Here is a 17,782-nt window from a genome sequence, read left to right on the forward strand (position 1 = left end):
AGAGAGAAAATGAGGAGAGGAACAGAGAAATACTGAGAGAGATAGAGGAAAATATGAACTGAGGAAAGAGACACACCAATTATTTTGTGATTGAGAGTTTAGCAGCTCAGAGGGCTAAAGTGATAGTTCACCCAAAAATTTAAATTCTGTCAACATTTATTCACCGTCAAGTTGTTCCAAACCTGTATGACTTTCTTCCTTTGACACTGTCAAAATCTAACCTTCCGAGCAGAAGTCTCCCTGGCGACCGAGATTGCAGTGGCAACGAGAGCCGCCAGTATCATAATCGTTGATGCAGAAGCTGTCGGCAGGGCAAATGGTCTCATCACATGACACATTATAGATCCGTGGTCTTTCCCCTTTCCATGGTGTCACAGAAGGACTGGGAGACTGCATTGCAGGAGTTGTAGGGGCAAGGCTTGTCCGCATTATAGGCGTGGTCGTTGTAGAGGAGGTGAAGCTAGTGACAGTTGTTGTGGTTACAGGTGTTGTTGATGTGGTCCACGCTGCTGGTGTTGTTGTTGTAGTGAAGCTGGTATTTCTGGAAGCAGGTGTACGCATCTTATAAATAACGTTTCCGTTACCGGGAGTCCCGATGCGAGACCGGAGCTGCGACCGTCTGTCACTTTTCTTGCCACCAGGAAACAACTTCATCTGCAGGAATTATAAACAAAGGCCCACATTGGTGAGAGCACTTCCTGTACAACAAGATGTCATTAAAAGGATAGTTTAAATTTTGTCTATGTTTACTCACCCTCATGTCATTTCAAACCAGTTTGACTTTATTTTGTGGAACATTTATTGTACTGGAAAAATTATGCAATGAAAGTCAATGGTGGCTGAGACTGTGATTCTGCCGAACATCTCCTTTTGTGTTCCACAGAAGAGCAAAAGTCATATGGATTTGGAACAACATATGGGAGAGTATGACAACATTCTTTTTAGGTGAATTACACCATTAAGTATCTATAGACTCGCACATCAACCTGTTTTGTGACTTTTGAAAGTTTGTATTTGGTTTAGAGTAGCTTAAAAAGGTAAAAGATCACACACCTCCTCAATGAAGATGTCATAGTCGGAGTCATCGATTTCAAACCCATCCTCATCTTTAGTGTTAGAGTTTGAGATGTAGACATCATAGTCTCCACTGCCCATATCTACAGCACCTGTTTATATATATATATATATATATATATATATAATGGATACAGCACATTTAAGGCTCTAACTGTATACAAATACACTCAAATACAGTACACTGGAAAAAAAATCAGCATGTTTTTATGTAGAGTACACATTTGATTTAAAAAAAGCTATTATACAGTTGTGCTCAAAAGTTTGCATACTGTAATGAACTGGCCATGGAGACGGTGTTAGGATCCATGTGCTGGAAGTTTATTATGAAGACAAGCAAACAATCCAAATCGGTAGGCAAATAGAGGTAGTCGTAAAGCAAGCGGTATAATCCAATAAACCAAAAAGACAGTCCAACAAGGCAAACAAAACAAAGGGGTATCCAAAAGGCAGTAAATCCAGGAAAACAGGCAATGGTCATAACATGAAAACAATCAGCAAAGGCAATGGAAAAATGCTTGGTAAGGCAGGGTAAACTGGCAATACTTCGCAAAGTCAAAATGGAACAGCATGGTATTTATATAGTTTAAACAGGAAGTCACCAAAGAAGAAATGGCACAGAGTTAGTATTCGGGAGAGGGCTCCCTCTAGTGGTTGGTAGGAGGGGTAACAACTTCGGATGTTACAGAACCCCCCCCACCACCCCCCACGAACAACTCCTGGTGTTCTTCTACTGGGACGTCCCCTTGGTCATGGTGCTGGATAATTAGGATGGGCATGATGAAATTCTTGGATCAGGGACGGGTCCAATATGTCCTTGGTGGCTACCCATGATCTCTCCTCTGGTCCGTAGCCCTCCCAGTCCACCAAGTACCGCATCTGGCTCCCTCGTCGTCTTGAGTCCATGATCTCTCTGACCATATACGCTGGGGCTCCATCTACCTCCAATGGAGGTGGAGGCTCAGAATCCGCTGGGTGGACGGGTTTCAACAAGGACACATAGGAGAGATGCGGTAATTAGCAGGAAGCTCTAAACGGTAAGTAACTGGGTTTATCTGATGGATAATTCTGAAAGGACCCACAAACCTTGAGCTGAGCTTCCTGCAGGGTAGCCGCAACTTGAGATCCCTTGTGGACAACCAGACCCTCTATCCTGGCTGATAGTTGGGATGGGGGTGCCTCCATCGGTCAGCCTGGAAGCGTTGTGCTCTGACTGCTCGCTGTAGCCGGACATGTGCGCTGTCCCACACCCTCTCGCTTCACTTAATCCAATCGTGCACCGCTGGCACCGTAGAAGGTTCTCCTGACCAAGGAAAGATTGGGGGTTGGTAGCCCAGCAGGCATTGGAAGGGGGTTAGACCCATAGAGGTATGAATGAGGGAATTCTGTGCATATTCGGCCCAGGGCAGGAAATCGCTCCACTTCTCCTGTTCACGGCTACAATAACTCCAAAGATATCTGCCTATCTCTTAGTTTAGACGTTCCATCTGTCCGTTGACCTGAGGGTGGTGACCAGAGGTGAGACTCACATTGATATCCAGTTGTTTACAGAAAGCCTGCCAAACTCGGGACGTGAACTGTGGACCTCTGTCAGACACGATGTCCTCTGGTATTCCATAGACCCTAAAGACTTGGTGGAACAAAGCATTAGCGGTTTCCATGGCAGTGGGTAAACCCTTGATAGGGACAAATCTACATGATTTAGAAAATCAATCTATTATTACTAGAATGGTAGTGTTACCATGGGAGTTTGGCAGGTCTGTGATGAAGTCAATGGACAAGTGGGACCATGGTCTTTGTGGTATTGGCAGTGGTTGAAGCAACCCCGTGGGCAGTTTTCTGGGGGTCTTGGATTGGGCACACACCTGACAAGACTTTACATAGTTAGTTACATCATGAATCAAAGTTGGCCACCAGAAGGAATTATGCAGCAGGGTAACAGTTCTTTGGATGCCAGGATGTCCAGTGCTCAAGGAAGTGTGGACCCATTGGATAGTCCTCTGACGTAGAGCTTGGGGTACGTAGTGCTTGGACGGGGGGCAGTTAGGAGGTGATGGTTCATGCTGTTGTGCTCGTTGTATCTCCTCCATGATGTCCCAACTAATCGGTGCTATGATGACAGATGGTGGCAGAATGGACCCAGGGAGAGGTAGGAGGTAGTGTGGATCATGTCTGCGTGAAAATGCATCTGCCTTGCTGTTCTTGCTGCTAGGGTGGTAAGTGACTGTAAAATTGAATCTGGTGAAAAACACTGACCAATCTTTTGGCTGCCTTGATATATTCAAGATTTATAAACACAATAAAAGCAAAGGGTTTCATTGCATCGACGTCGGCGTTCCTCCATGGAAACGCGAGTGTAAGCAACTTGCACGGGTTCGGGTGATACAGTAGAGCGAGGTGAAGCGAAACTGAGGCCGTGAAGCATTCTGAAGCAGGTTATCAATCTTGATGGCCATAGTTATGTATTCAGAAAGATTCGTACCTTCACCCTTGCAGGTCAGTTCCGTCCTGAGTTTCAGATTAAGCCCTTCACGGAAAACAGTCTTCAGAGCGACATCATTCCACCCACTCTGAGCCGCTAGTGTCCTGAACAGAACTGCATAATCCACTGCTGATCAATGACCCTGGCGTAGATGAAGTAGCTGAACAGAGATATATTGGCCGCCCACTGGATACTCGAATACTTCGTGGATTTGTTGAACGAAGTAATCAAACAAAACCTGGATTTGAGTATCTTTATCCCAAACAGCGGTGGCCCAATTGAGAGCTTTGCCGGTAAGCAGTGACATCAAAAAAAGAACATTTCCTGGCGTCTTGATCAAATGATTCAGGCTGATTCGAGAAAAATACCTTGCATTGTCATAAAAAATATGGCCTTGTGACCATAAAGCTCTATTTTAGTCTCATCACTCCAAATTACAGTGTGTCAGAAGCTGTGAGGCGTGTCAAGGTGCTGTCGGGCATATTGTAACCGGGCTTTTTTGTGGCATTGGTGCAGTAAAGGCTTCTTTCTGGCAACTCGACCATGCAGCTCATTTTTGTTCAAGTATCGTCGTATTGTGCTCCTTGAAATAACCACACCGTCTTTTTCCAGAGCAGCCTGTATTTCTCCTGAGGTTACCTGTGGGTTTTTCTTTGTATCCCAAACAATTCTTCTGGCAGTTGTGGCTGAAATCTTTCTTGGTCTACCTGACCTTGGCTTGGTATCAAGGGATCCCCAAATTTTCCACTTCTTAATAAGTGATTGAACAGTACTGACTGGCATTTTCAAGGCTTTGGATATATTTTTATATCCTTTTCCATCTTTATAAAGTTCCATTACCTTGTTACACAGGTCTTTTGACAGTTCTTTTCTGCTCCCCTTGGCTCAGTATCTAGCCTGCTCAGTGCATCCACGTGAGAGCTAACAAACTCATTGACTATTTATACACAGACACTAATTGCAATTTAAAAAGCCACAGGTGTGGGAAATTAACCTTTAATTGTCATTTAAACCTGTGTGTGTCACCTTGTGTGTCTGTAATAAGGTCAAACATTCAAGGGTATGTAAACTTTTGATCAGGGCTATTTGGGTGATTTCTGTTATTATTATGATTTAAAAAGGAACCAAACAACTAAGTGATAATAAATGGCTTCATATGATCACTATCCTTAAATGAAAGACTTTTTTTTGCATGATCAGTCATATTTTCAAAATCAATGCCAAAATTTCACATTTTCTGTCAGGGTATGCAAACTTTTGAGCACAACTGTATATCCTCAGAAGACTTGGAACATAGTGCGTATAAGCAGGGGTGGGGATTAACGGCATATGTATTTAAAATACAAAATATTAGTAAATGTATTCCACTACAGTTACAATTTAAATAGTTGGTAATCAGATTACAGTTACATTCAAAAAGTATTTTGATTACTGAAGAGACTTTAAACTTTACTTTAAAGTTTATTGTTGTTTGTTTATTTTAATATTTAGCCTATTCAGTTGGAAAAAATTTATCCATATAAATAATGCAATCCAAAGAGTGTTTGAGCAGTGGTGAAACACTTTCTTAAGATGTGTTACATTTGTAGCTCAGTGGTAAAGACGCTGGCTACCACCCCTGGAGATCGCTAGTTTGAATCCCAGGGTGTGCTGAGTGACTCCAGCCAGGTCTCCTAAGCAACCAAATTGGCCCGGTTGCTAGGGAGGGTAGAGTCACATGGGGTAACCTCCTCGTGATCACTATAATGTTGTTTGTTCTCGGTGGGGCGCGTGGTGAGTTGAGCGTGGATGCCGTGGTGGATGGCGTGAAGCCTCCACACACGCTATGTCTCCGTGGCAACATGCTCAACAAGCCACTGATAAGATGCACGGGTTGACGGTCTCAGACACAGAGGCAGCTGGGATTCGTCCTCCACCACCCGGACTGAGGCGGATCACTACGCGACCACGAGGACTTAAAAGCACATTGGGAATTGGGCATTCCAAATTGTGAGAAAAAGGGGAAAATAAATAAATAAATAAATAAAAAGATGTGCTACATTCATACAAGCAGACAGAGAAGTAAGTTTGAAGTAAGTTTGGAGCAGCAGAAATAGAAATAAACCTTGTGTAAATTGTCATGTGAACATTTAGCTTTACGCTAAACTAAAATGTGATTTCTAGCCATTTTACATGCACCTGATACCAGGCACACTCATATTGTTTTCATCAAGAAAAATTCACGTTTGATCATCATTTTTTTTTCTCTAGTAAGACCTTTGATATTAGGGCAAAAATCATATTATTTTTATATTGTTTTCCTGTAAAAATATCAAAAATTTCTGAAAACAAGATCAATTTGCTTTATCTTGTGTTAGAAACAACACTGCATAAAATATTTAGGTTTTTTCAGAGAATGTATTTTGTCTTACTGTACTGACAGAGTTTTTATAGTCAAAACATGTGGAAAAAACCTACCAGTGCTGAAGAAGTAATCCAAAGTAATTATATTGCATTACTGACCTTGAGTAATCTAACGGAATACGTTACAAATTACATTTTAGAGCATGTATTCTGTAATCTATAGTGGAATACATTTTAATAGTAACCCTTCCAACTCTGCGTATAAGTCATAAGGACCACTTTTATAAAACTTTTATTGTGTTTTTTTGTAGGGCTGTCAATTGATTAAAAATGTTTATCGAATTAATTACATAGTTTGCCGATTAATTCATCAAATTAATCGCAATTAATCGTATATATAAATATTTGCTGAAAGAACCCCTCAAATAGCAATAACTCAATATATAATGATTAAATAATTATAATTAGTTCAATTTAATAATTATAAACAAATTTGATATACAGTATTATAAAATAAATCATAATACAGTTAATTAAAATGCCATTTGTTAACATTAGTTAACAACATTAGTTAATAAGAACTATCAATGAAAAATACTTCTACAGCATTTATTAATCTTAGTTAAATGTTAACAAATACTAATACATTTTTAAAATCAAAAGTTGTGTTTGTTAACATTAGCTTACAGACTATGAACTAACATGAACAAACAATGAACAATTGTATTTTTATTAACTAACATTAACAAAGATTAATAAATGCTAGGGGTGTAACGGTTCACTCATCTCAAGGTTTGGTTCATTTCACAAATCTTTAAACTAACTCTGAATCAAGAAAAGTTTTTTTTTTAATTATTATTATTATTATTACTTTATAGACATATGCAAAATAGTTTGTTTCCTTAAAAATGTAGCTAAAAGTACTGTTCTTAAAAATGCTAAATGATGCATCAGAGATGTACTGGGACTAAAACAGTCCAGAACAGGGCAATGGTTACACCAAATGGAAATATTAGCCAATAATTCTGCTTACTAAAAATACAGAATTATGTTAAATATATGCTGCTTACACACTGATTACAAACATTTAAAATATTTTACAAACGGTGCATACCCAATATTATTTCAAAAATAATATTGTCTCTGATTACATCTAAATATAATTTAAAAAAATACATAGGCTATTTAATGGAAGTCCATGTTTATCCAGTTAAATAATAATTTAATAATTAAATCAAATCAGACATGACATTTGACATTAGGATTATATTCCCCCAGAGCATTATTATACATAATATTCAGCATTATATATAGTAGATTAATATTGCCCTCTCATTAAACCTCTGTAAACTTTAATTTTCTCTCACGCTGTCAGAACAGATCTTGCACTTTAAATAGGCATTCGATCCCTCGCGCCGGCAAGGCTCATCTCTCTGTCCCGTTCATGGTTTCACTTTCAGCCGAGCTCATGGTACAAGTGCAACACCTGTGGCTGCTAGTGTGCAATCGTATTTTAGAGCTCCTAGTGCCAATGAAGCGATTTCCATGTGTATGGCCGCGTTACATAAGCATAGGACGCCGTGCGCACTGGAGAGTACAGATGCTAAAAAAATAAAAAACGTCCCATCTCCACGATGTGCATCGTCACATTTTTGAACCGTGATGCACCGTGCCACGATAAACCGTTACACCCCTAGTAAATGCTATAAAAAATATACTGTTAATTGTTTATTCATGATACCTAATGCATTATTTTATGTTAACGAATGGAACCTTATTGTAAAGTGTTACCAAAAAGTCAATACAAAAAGTGGCTTTAGAGTCCAATATATTGTTTATTTCCATATTATTGAACATAAGCCAATCATCGGCCTACAGTTCACAGCAATCCATTTTGCAATTGAATTCATTAATCTGTTCGAAATAGATTTATTATAAGGGCTTGTCTAGGGACGTATCAATGTACACCTGCATCAGACGGACACTTTTGGAGTGTCTCTATTGCGTCGCGTCATAAACATACTATTTCTAGGTCGCTGTGTCAAGTTTAACGTAGTTTGCAACTTAGAAAAACAGGTCTTGAGATCCCTGCATTCGGAATTGCCCTTCATCAAGCTGTGTTTAAATGCAAGAACGCGTCCTTATGTTGTGCTGTCTGCTGTGTGTTCTCTGTATGAGCCGCGCGCTGCCTATACAGTTGGAGTTTCGATTTCTGCCCCCTGGAGAAAACACATGGTACTTCAAGCTTGAATTACTGTCCGGGGACATGATTAATTGCGTTAATTTTTTTAACGCATTATTTTTTAAGATAATTAATCACACTGAATTAACGCGTTACATCGTCAGCCCTAGTTTTTTGTCATTGTTGGAGTTTGACTGTATAGACCACCATTTACTTTCATTGTATGGAAAAGAGCAGCTCAGACATTCTGCCTAACATCTCCTTTTGTGTTTCTTGGAAAAAATAAAATAAAGTATGGAATGACATGAGGGTGAGTACATGATGATCAAATTAAATTTGTTTGGATAAACTATTTCTTTAAAAGTTTATACTGGTGGCCAAATTAGCCGTACCTAACCCCAGTTAATGTATAGTATTTCCTGGCAATTTAGACATTATTATCATCAGGATATTATTATTATATTTCTTTATATTATATATTCTGAGTGTGGGATCAACAATAAAAAACAAGCAGTGTGCATATTGCTCTTCTTTACCTGTGTCTCATATAAATAAGTTTGTGTGTGTGTGTGTGTGTGTGTGTGTGTGTGTGTGTGTGTGTGTGTGTGTGTGTGTGTGTGTGTGTGTGTGTGATTTAATGTATTGGGATTGTGGGGGCTGCTCTTAATCTGTCTTGATCTGTAACTGGCTGCAATTACAAGCACAATCCCCTTGTTGTAACCTGTGGTTAAGTGTCTTGATCAAACACACACTGGAAATGGCTAATGGCTCTCATGTTGTGGGGATCAAACCAGCAAGCTTGCGGTTACCAGCTCTGAGCCTTAAACACTACACCACACCCCTCAAACATACACAACTGTCCCGTAGGATCAGGTCCTGAGCTGCAACAACACCGACTGTCATGTGACTTACCAAGTGTGCGCACAGGGTTGTTGATGGGACTGGGAGGGCTGATTCCATGCACATTTACAGCTCTGACGATAAACTGGTACTCCGTATCAGGCATCAGACCTTTGAGCACCATCGAATACGCATCCACTGGCTCTCTGATGTACGTCCATTCTGTGTCCATCTCTGGCCTGAAACATACATGAACACACACACAAAATAACACACACATACATCACTAAACCTTGAAAAACAGCTGTCTTTGATCAGAGAATTAGAGCACAACAAAGAATAGTTGTGTCCTATAAGATGGTAAAGTGCAAGTAATACTAAACATCTACTATAAGTGGCGCTTGGCTGTCAGTGTTGGGTGTAATCTGATTACAAATTAATTAGTTACTGTAATCTAACAGTACATTTTAGTAAAAGGAGTGCAAAACATTTTACATTTTAAATTCTTGTAATAAGATTACAGTTAATGACTTTAAATTAAGGTAATTACTTTCAAGTTCATTACTTGGGTTACACCTATTACTTAAATAATATTGTTCATGTATAATTAACTGTCGATCGATTAAAAGTTTTGATCGAATCGATTACATTAATCAAATTAATGGCATATCAATATTTTCAGAGAAAGGCCCCCAACTCAAGATAATTTAGTATATAATAATACAAATAACTATAAATATAATATATAATAAATATTAAAATTTAAGTACATTACATCATGTACATAAATTGTGGCAGTAAAGCAAGTAAAGCATTAAGACAATACAAAAAGTGGATTTAGTAGTCAAAATATTGTTTGTTTTATTTCCATATCATTAAAAACAACCCTTTTATTGCCCTACTTCCCTCTGCGCTATTTTTAATTGTTGGTCTATGTACCCATGTGTCAAACAGATGTTTTAGGAGCATCTAACTCTGGTTGCATCATGTGTCACTAGTTTCCAGCATCTCTAGTAACACGAGCTGTGTTTTCAGCATGCTTCTACAAGATTAACATTGTTTGAAACATGTCTCGAGAACCTTTCATTCTGTTCAGCTGTCTTTGAGTGCAAAAGCGTGTCTGTCTGCATCCTGCAAGACTACTAGAAGTCACACCTACTGTAAGTTATGCCCCCTTCAAAAAGAAAAAACAGCGAAATGCTGAAGTCTTGCAACAGTTGGTTCATACACTGTGTTTGTTGTGTTTATTTGGAGTCCCGCAGAAACCCTACACCTACCCTTAAACCTAACCTTAACCCTACCCCTATACCTAAACCTTATCACAAAGATAAAAAAACGAAAAGGTTGTACAAGTATTAAATATACCGCAACTAAAAATACAATCCAATTCTACTGAATTCAATCATACTGCCATATTACTAGGTGCTGACAATGAGGAGAAACGTGATGAAAATGAAGAGGAGAAGAAGCTGTACCACTGTGTAACTAGCAGGCTAATTGGCTAGTGGTGTGCTAAGCTAATAGGCTAACCAGGTAGCTTGTGAGCTAACTGGAGAAAACAGAACAGAGAAATGTTTAATTACACCACTTATATCTTCGATTTAATAATATGATATGTGACATATCATTTAAAAGTTATTCTTTGTCATATTTACACAGTTGAGACAAAATGAATCATACGGCGACTGCATAGGACTTTAAAAGTTCTGTCAGCTAATAGAATTGCTCCAAGGGGGTGTTTTTGGAGTGTGCTCCTCAGTCGGAAGGCTGCAGCCTAATTAGGCTGTCCTTTCTAGACCAAACCTTCTGAGGCTGTAGGCTAGGCTTCTCCACAGCATTCAGCGCTAGAATGAGACGGTCTATTAAGTGTGCATGTGCAAGGGATTGTGGGTGATTTAAGGCCGTGAAGGATGCACTTCCTCCAAAACCATTATTTTTATTACCATATTTATTACCATATTACCATGTATTATTATTATGGCTTCACTATGAATATCATGGTTAAAGTATGGTTACTGTAGTAAAACCAAGGTAAATTTATTTTGTGAGGGAACGCAAAACTTGTTGCAAGGCACGCAAAACTATTTCAGAAATAAATCCCATCCTGTACTCAAAGGGGCACCGTAGGGGCATGATAAAGTGTGTTAATTATTTTTACGCATTATTTGTCATTTAATTAACTGCATTAAATTAATACTATAGAAAGTACTTTGAATTACTAACTTAAGTTACTTTGAAAAGTAACTTAAAAGTAATCAGTATGGGTTAACTTTTATATGACGCAGCCACGGCCCGTGCACTTAAAGTCTAGGCCTTCAGTGCGATTCATCCCATTAAGAAAACACAGTGGAATGAATAAGACATTACATGGCAGTCAACAAATAATACCAACTGACATTTTAAAAACACGTCCACGCACGAAAGCCAGAAACCAAGGAGATCTAATACCAAGGAAAAACTCTAATAATATATGCGATTTAAATTTTGCTTGCAATAAATTTTGTTTCGTCTGGGTACATGGTTACTTTTCAAAGCTTGATCCGACACTGAATGCTCAAGCAGCCTAATTTACACTTAGAAAACTCCTGATGTTGCTATAACAATGCAAAAAGCACTTACCAATTTGCTTGAAGTGAAAATCAGTCCTCCTTTCCTGTTTAATTAATCAATCACACGATCATGCAGAACATCTCAGTTTTTTAAATCCATAAGGATCTCTTTCTCAACGGCAATAGCGGCAGTGATGACAGCCAACTCGTCAGCTAGATCTCGTGCTCTTCGCTTTCAAATTACGTCAAAGTGTGATTGCTTCACTCAAGGCCAGCTAGATGGCCTGGACTGGGACATAACCTAAAGACCACAACCAAAAGAACAAATAAATCAATCTGATTGGCTGATGAATCTGACAGTCTGACTTTAGATGCCTATTCACTGCAGTGTTGAGGGATTCTGTGGAAATTCTGAAGGCCTGACGGGGTGGAGCTCAGACTCACGCGCTGCTTCGGCTAACGAGCATGGCTTCAGGCATGCGATTTGTGAAACAGTTGTTACATTTTGCTTGTAAGCATCGAGGAATAAATTCTGATTGGATACATTTTTTTGTTTTTTGCTATTCATTTGTAGATTAATTAGGAGTGGAAAGCAACTGAAAATACATAGGCAAAAAGGTCAATGAGAATGAAAGGATGAAAAAATATTTATTAGAAGGCTTTGCTGGCCCTGAGAAATTGCCACTGATATGACGTAATCAGTAAAGTAATCTGATTAAAATTTTAGATAAGTAATTATTCATTTGTAGTGATTTACTTTTTGTGTAACATACCCAACACTGTTGGCCATGCAGAACTCGCCACCACAATGCTAGGGGGTTGAGGGCGGTTGCCAGGCAGTTGCTATGTGGTTGCTAAGGTGTTCTGATTCATTTGTAGCACATTCCTATGTGGTTACCTACTGTTCTAAGTAAAAATAGTCCACCCTAGAGTCTCGAAGATATTCTGGTATCTAGATATGGTTTGAGTCCTTCCTTCAATGTAAATCAATGGGATTTTTCTGTCTGTTTTATGGTCCGCCAGGCAATAAAATGTTTCACAGCTTTGTAAAGTAATAGCACACTTTTCTCAACAAACCGCATGATTTGAGGTGTCATTCAGATCTGTAGCATAAACAGTGCAGGATGAGTTACACACTTTAGGTTAATACTTAGGGTTAGGGGTTTGTTCAAATTCCAAATCCTGAGTATGAGCAATAGTAATAGTGACATTCAAATTTAATTTGCGGTCTTGCTCATACCGACCAAAATGACAGGATTCTCATCTGCAAACAGCTCAACGACTCTAGTGTTTGTACATCTTGGTGATCCACTAAATTGCCCAGATTATGTGAAAGGCTTTTAATCTGAGAGGCAGACAGTCTCGAGGGGGGGGTGGGGGTCGGTCTAATCTGCTGGAGGCAGATCCTCTTGATTTATGTTGCATAATTGTCAATAAGGATTAGAAACAAGTTGATTTTACACATAAACACATACAGTATGTACAGTTTGGACACACTTGACTGAATTTATACTTCTCATGATAAAAAAAAAAAAAAAAAAAACATTCCTTAATCCTTTAAGCTTAGAAGTTGTTTTTAAAGATTTCCTGTTTCAGTGGCATACCCAAAATTAAAGGCTTAAAACTTGACAAAAAACAAAAACAAGGAGGGTCAAGTGGTTGGTATCATTGTAAAGAAAACTTTTCAAAATTTCAGTGATATAGATTATGATACATTCTGAGACTCTCAGTCTAAGAAACTGCTGGAAAAAAAAAAAAAACACAAAAAAACTGAGCCAAAAGTTTCCTTTTTTTCTTATTTTTCTTCTTTCACATTATATATCTCTGGGTGTAAATAAAGTGGCTCTGAAAAACTGCAAATGTTCCCAATCATGTCAACTCTATCTGAGAAAAATGTTGTGTTGATACAAAAAAGCAATCAATCGTTCTAGCATTACAAAAATAATCTATCATAGTGTCCTAAAACATCTCCAAGTATCCAAAAGCCTCTTCAAACAAATAAAACATAATAATTGTACATAAGAACTAATTACACTTGCAATCACAACAATGACTAAAGGTTTGCATGGCATGGAGACATGATTTTAGTAATGAGATTTCACAGAATGAGTGAAGTTTGGCTCAATGAGTCTTCATTAATGAGTCTGTGTCATTTACATAGCGCCATCTCCTGGTGGCCATATGTCACATTGTGCTTCATGTGGATTATCTAATGATCTATGCATCTGATTACCTTGTGTGTGGGCTTGAAAGATAGTCATCTTCTCTAAGTAATAGTATTTGACATTTTATGTTCTGTTTAGTTTTCGTGAAGTTATAAGCGAAAACGTGGCATATAAGCAACACCAACACAATTGTCACAAAAGATATATACTTAGCTATTACTTGCTATATTTTTGTCTGTGAGTAAAACAAATAGGCTGGTTGTATTCTACTCTTAGAGAGCTTTCCAACAACATACGACACATGGCTATTTGATCAGTTTGATATTTTTACTGACTTCAATAATATTTACAGTGCAAAGTGTTTTATAAATTATCAAAACGGAACACTTCTGATTTGTCTGCAAATTTTAAAGCACTTGTTCAGTTTTGGTCATAATGCCTGCATGCATTGGAAAGTAGAGCTTCTAAGCTTTCAAACGATACCTATTTTGTGTTGGTCAAGACTGTAGTTATTCATATTTGACGAGTATTTTTTTTTCTCGTGGACGTGCCATCCGAGCTTAAAGGGTTAAATGCTTGATAGAAAGCAGCATACATGTATTCCCTCAATACTGTTTAAAAAGCATCTCAGGATGCACCTCGTGAAGTTGCTTGAGAGAACGTCCAGAGTGTGCAGAGCTGGATTCTAAACACAGGGTGGCCACTTTGAATCTAAAATCATATAAGATAATATATATATATATATATATATATATATATATATATATATATATATATATATATATATAAGATAATGTTTTTTTTACCAAGAACTCAGTCACAAAAAGTACATCAGACTGTTTAGTCCCATGGGCCGGGTGATTTTTTATGTGTGTAGTCATGCAGAATGTGTTTAACTGGGCTGAATGGGTTAGTTGTGTTCTAGCACAGTAACAACGACACAAATGCATCAGTCTTCTGAGTCATCCAGACATGGTAAGGCAAGACAGGTTAAAGGTCACACACAGAAAAGTATTTTTACCCTTATTATTGGTAGAAAACCATAAGACAAGGGACGGACAAAGGGGACCCTGATGTGTCAAGGAATAGTTCACTCCAAAATAAAAATTCTGTCATAATTTACTCACTCTGAGACCTTTATTTAAACTTTAAAGTAAGGCATTATCAACTGTCATTGTATTGAAAAGACAGATCAGAATATGCATTTAAATTTTGTGTTCATAAAAAAAGAAAGTCATATGGGTGAGAGTGAGCATGAGGGTGAGTAAATTATGATAGAATTTCATTTTGGGTGAACTATCCTTTTAATAAAGTGTGTGCACTCCCACTGCAAAAATTAACACTCAAAATAACAAACAGTTCATTCTTTGAAAATAAAAGCAACAGGGATCATTAGTATGATTGAAGCTCTCTGAAATCAGACAGAAGACTTTGAGACTTGTTGTCATGTTTAGGTGCATGCATTCATATATAGCGCTATTACCTGATATACGCCACCAGGAAATATTGCACAGGTGCACTTCCTTCACTCTCTCCGTGTTGCCATGACAACGCCAGTTCTGTGTCTGACACGGCGACCACGTTAGGCTTGGTAGGGGGTGAAGGAGGCATGCACTCCTCTACAATAACAGAAAAAGACAAAAATATTCAGTTATATTTGATTCATTTGAATAATTAAACACTTTATTTAATAAATATAATTACTTATTATACTGTATTTAATAACTTAATTTAAGTTAATTTTAATAATTGTTGGTCCAGTAAAATGATTATTTATATTTATTTATTTTTTACTATAGAAAATTGTTAAGCTACCATGAGAAGCAGTGCTAATGTCCCTGGGCATACTGGCTCTGCCCTCCCCTGCCCAGCCGTATGCCACCACACTTACACGGTACTGCATGGCTACCTTAAGGTTCCCTATCACCACGTCCTAATAAAAACCCAAGAACAGATACTCATGCAAGGACCATATGGTATTAAAAAACTTACTAAATTAGGCATTTAAGAAATCTACTCACAAAGTTTGCTTGTCCATCAAACTGACCCTGTAAGACAAAAAGACATTTCTATTGAAGCCATACACAAAAAAGTATTTTTGACTTTTTAAAACAAGATTAATTTACTTGAGAAGCAAAATGGCATAAGATGTTTTGTTATATATTTATATAAGAAAAAAGAAAAAAAAATATTACCATTACCATTTATATGGGGTAAGAAAAAAAAATTCTTTAAAAGGGGAAACAAGTTTATTTTTCTTACTCCACTGGCAAATAGTTTTTTTCTTGTTATAAGCATAAACCACACCAAATTTTGTAAGAATTCTCTGAAAACAAGACTTAATTTCTTAAGCCATTCTGCTTCACAAGTAATTTTTTTCTTGTTTTATGGATGTTTAGATATTTTTACTGAAAAAAAAGATAAAGTTATTTTATTTTAGACGGATTATTTTATTTCAAAAATGAAAATTCTGTGAAAAATTATTTTGCCTCTGTGTCGTGAACAAAACTTTTACAGCCAAGCGAATTGAGGGAATAATCATTAATCACGATGCCGCGCTCAACTAAGGGGCTGTTCAAACCAAACACGGTCTTTTGCCAAAAAAAAGCTAGAACCAGTGTAACGAATAGAGCAGAACACAGGTGTCTCGAGACACATTTTTTACAGCAAAAAAAAAAAAAAAAAAAAAAACAAGTTGCGGTGCAATGGTAAAAGATGTCAGTCTAGTGCATGTTTACATAGAGAATTAATTGAAAAACAGCACATAGGGGCATTAAACACTTCCGGTGTGAACGGCCCCTAAAACATCCTCTCACTCTCTCTCATGTACCGTTTGAAAGTCTGATTCATTTTAGTGAATCATAAAGCATAAACCGGTTCATAAATAAACAATTATCTGATTCGAGTGTCTGCACAGTTCCTGTGCTGCATTCTTCAGTTAATCTTTTTTAAATGGATTGTTTAAATATTTTTTATATCAAAGTCTTAGTTGATCCACAGAAGAAAGAAAGTCTTGGATTAAAACAACATGAGGGTGAGTAAATTATGACAGAACTTTCATTTTTGGGTACATTTTAAAGTTAAATTGAAGTTTTTAGCCACTGTGTGCTTACATAGAGTTTATTCATAAAATGACTTTTTTTTGTTTCTAGTATTATCTCCTAATAAATAACAGTTCCTTATATTTATGGAATTGTAGTTCAGCAAGTGTACTGTTAATCACAAAAGAGGAGGAACTTACAGTTGTGAGCATTTCCAGACTCAATGGCACTTCCAGGACGACTGCAGTGCTGGCCGGATGATTAAACCTTATCTCTGTGTAAACTACCTGGACAATGAAAAATTCTTAGTGGTATGGGAACATCTCTCTAGCGAGACACACTACAGTGGTACAGCTGCATCAGCATCAATGCTCACTGTTTGGGACATGATGAAAACTAAACTTACTAAATAATGTCTAAATGAAAATGTAAAAATGAAGAAAGGAATGTGTAATCGTTAAATTTATGGGCAGAAGTAAGATTAGGGGACAGAAAATATCATTAGCTCAGTATTAAAACAACAGTAGTCAAAGCCTCCACCATGATAGAAAAACAAACGGTTAAAATCTTATAAACTAATTGCAACCAGAGATAAAAGCACCTCTAACTGTCTCTACAAACAAGATAAAGCAGCAGAAACCAATGTTGTTTACTTCTTTACAAATAAATCAAATAGGTCAATTAGAAACACTTTTATCTGAAATTAAAGATGAAGAGTTTGAAACTTGTTTGTAAACAAATTGGAGTGCATGAAACTTGTTTGTAAACAATTTGTAGCATTTAACACATGTTTGTAAACAAATGGGATTGTTTGAAACTTGTTTCCAAAAATATGGAAGTGCTTGAAACTTGTTTGTAAACAATTTTTGGTGTTTGAAGTGTGTTTGTAAACAAATGTGAGTGTTTGAAGTGTTAGTAAACAAATTTGAGTCTTTGAAACTTGTTTCCAAACAAATGGGAGGGTTTGAAAACTTGTTTGTAAATTATATGGAGTGTTTGAAGTGTGTTTGTAAACAAACAGGAGTCTTTGAAACTTGTTTGAAAGCAATTTTGGGTGTTTGAAACTTGTTTCCAAACAAATGGGAGTGCTTGAAACTTGTCTGTAA

The 17,782-nt window shown here is 37.4% G+C and overlaps 1 protein-coding gene across 1 annotated transcript in view; it reads right to left on the bottom strand.

Annotated features, from left to right (window-relative positions):
• Positions 1–17,782, bottom strand: part of LOC127430841 (pikachurin-like) — a 45,057-nt gene that overhangs the window by 8,406 nt on the left and 18,869 nt on the right. The window contains exons 3-9 of the mRNA XM_051680960.1: positions 16,877–16,963; positions 15,657–15,683; positions 15,451–15,568; positions 15,119–15,254; positions 8,994–9,160; positions 1,054–1,166; positions 222–654 (exon numbers count right to left, since the gene is read on the bottom strand). Of these exons, the coding sequence (XP_051536920.1) occupies positions 222–654; positions 1,054–1,166; positions 8,994–9,160; positions 15,119–15,254; positions 15,451–15,568; positions 15,657–15,683; positions 16,877–16,963 (1,081 nt within the window). The remainder of the gene's footprint in view (positions 1–221; positions 655–1,053; positions 1,167–8,993; positions 9,161–15,118; positions 15,255–15,450; positions 15,569–15,656; positions 15,684–16,876; positions 16,964–17,782) is intronic.

This window comes from Myxocyprinus asiaticus, chromosome 3 (assembly GCF_019703515.2).
Source record: "Myxocyprinus asiaticus isolate MX2 ecotype Aquarium Trade chromosome 3, UBuf_Myxa_2, whole genome shotgun sequence".
NCBI classification, from domain to species: domain Eukaryota; kingdom Metazoa; phylum Chordata; class Actinopteri; order Cypriniformes; family Catostomidae; genus Myxocyprinus; species Myxocyprinus asiaticus.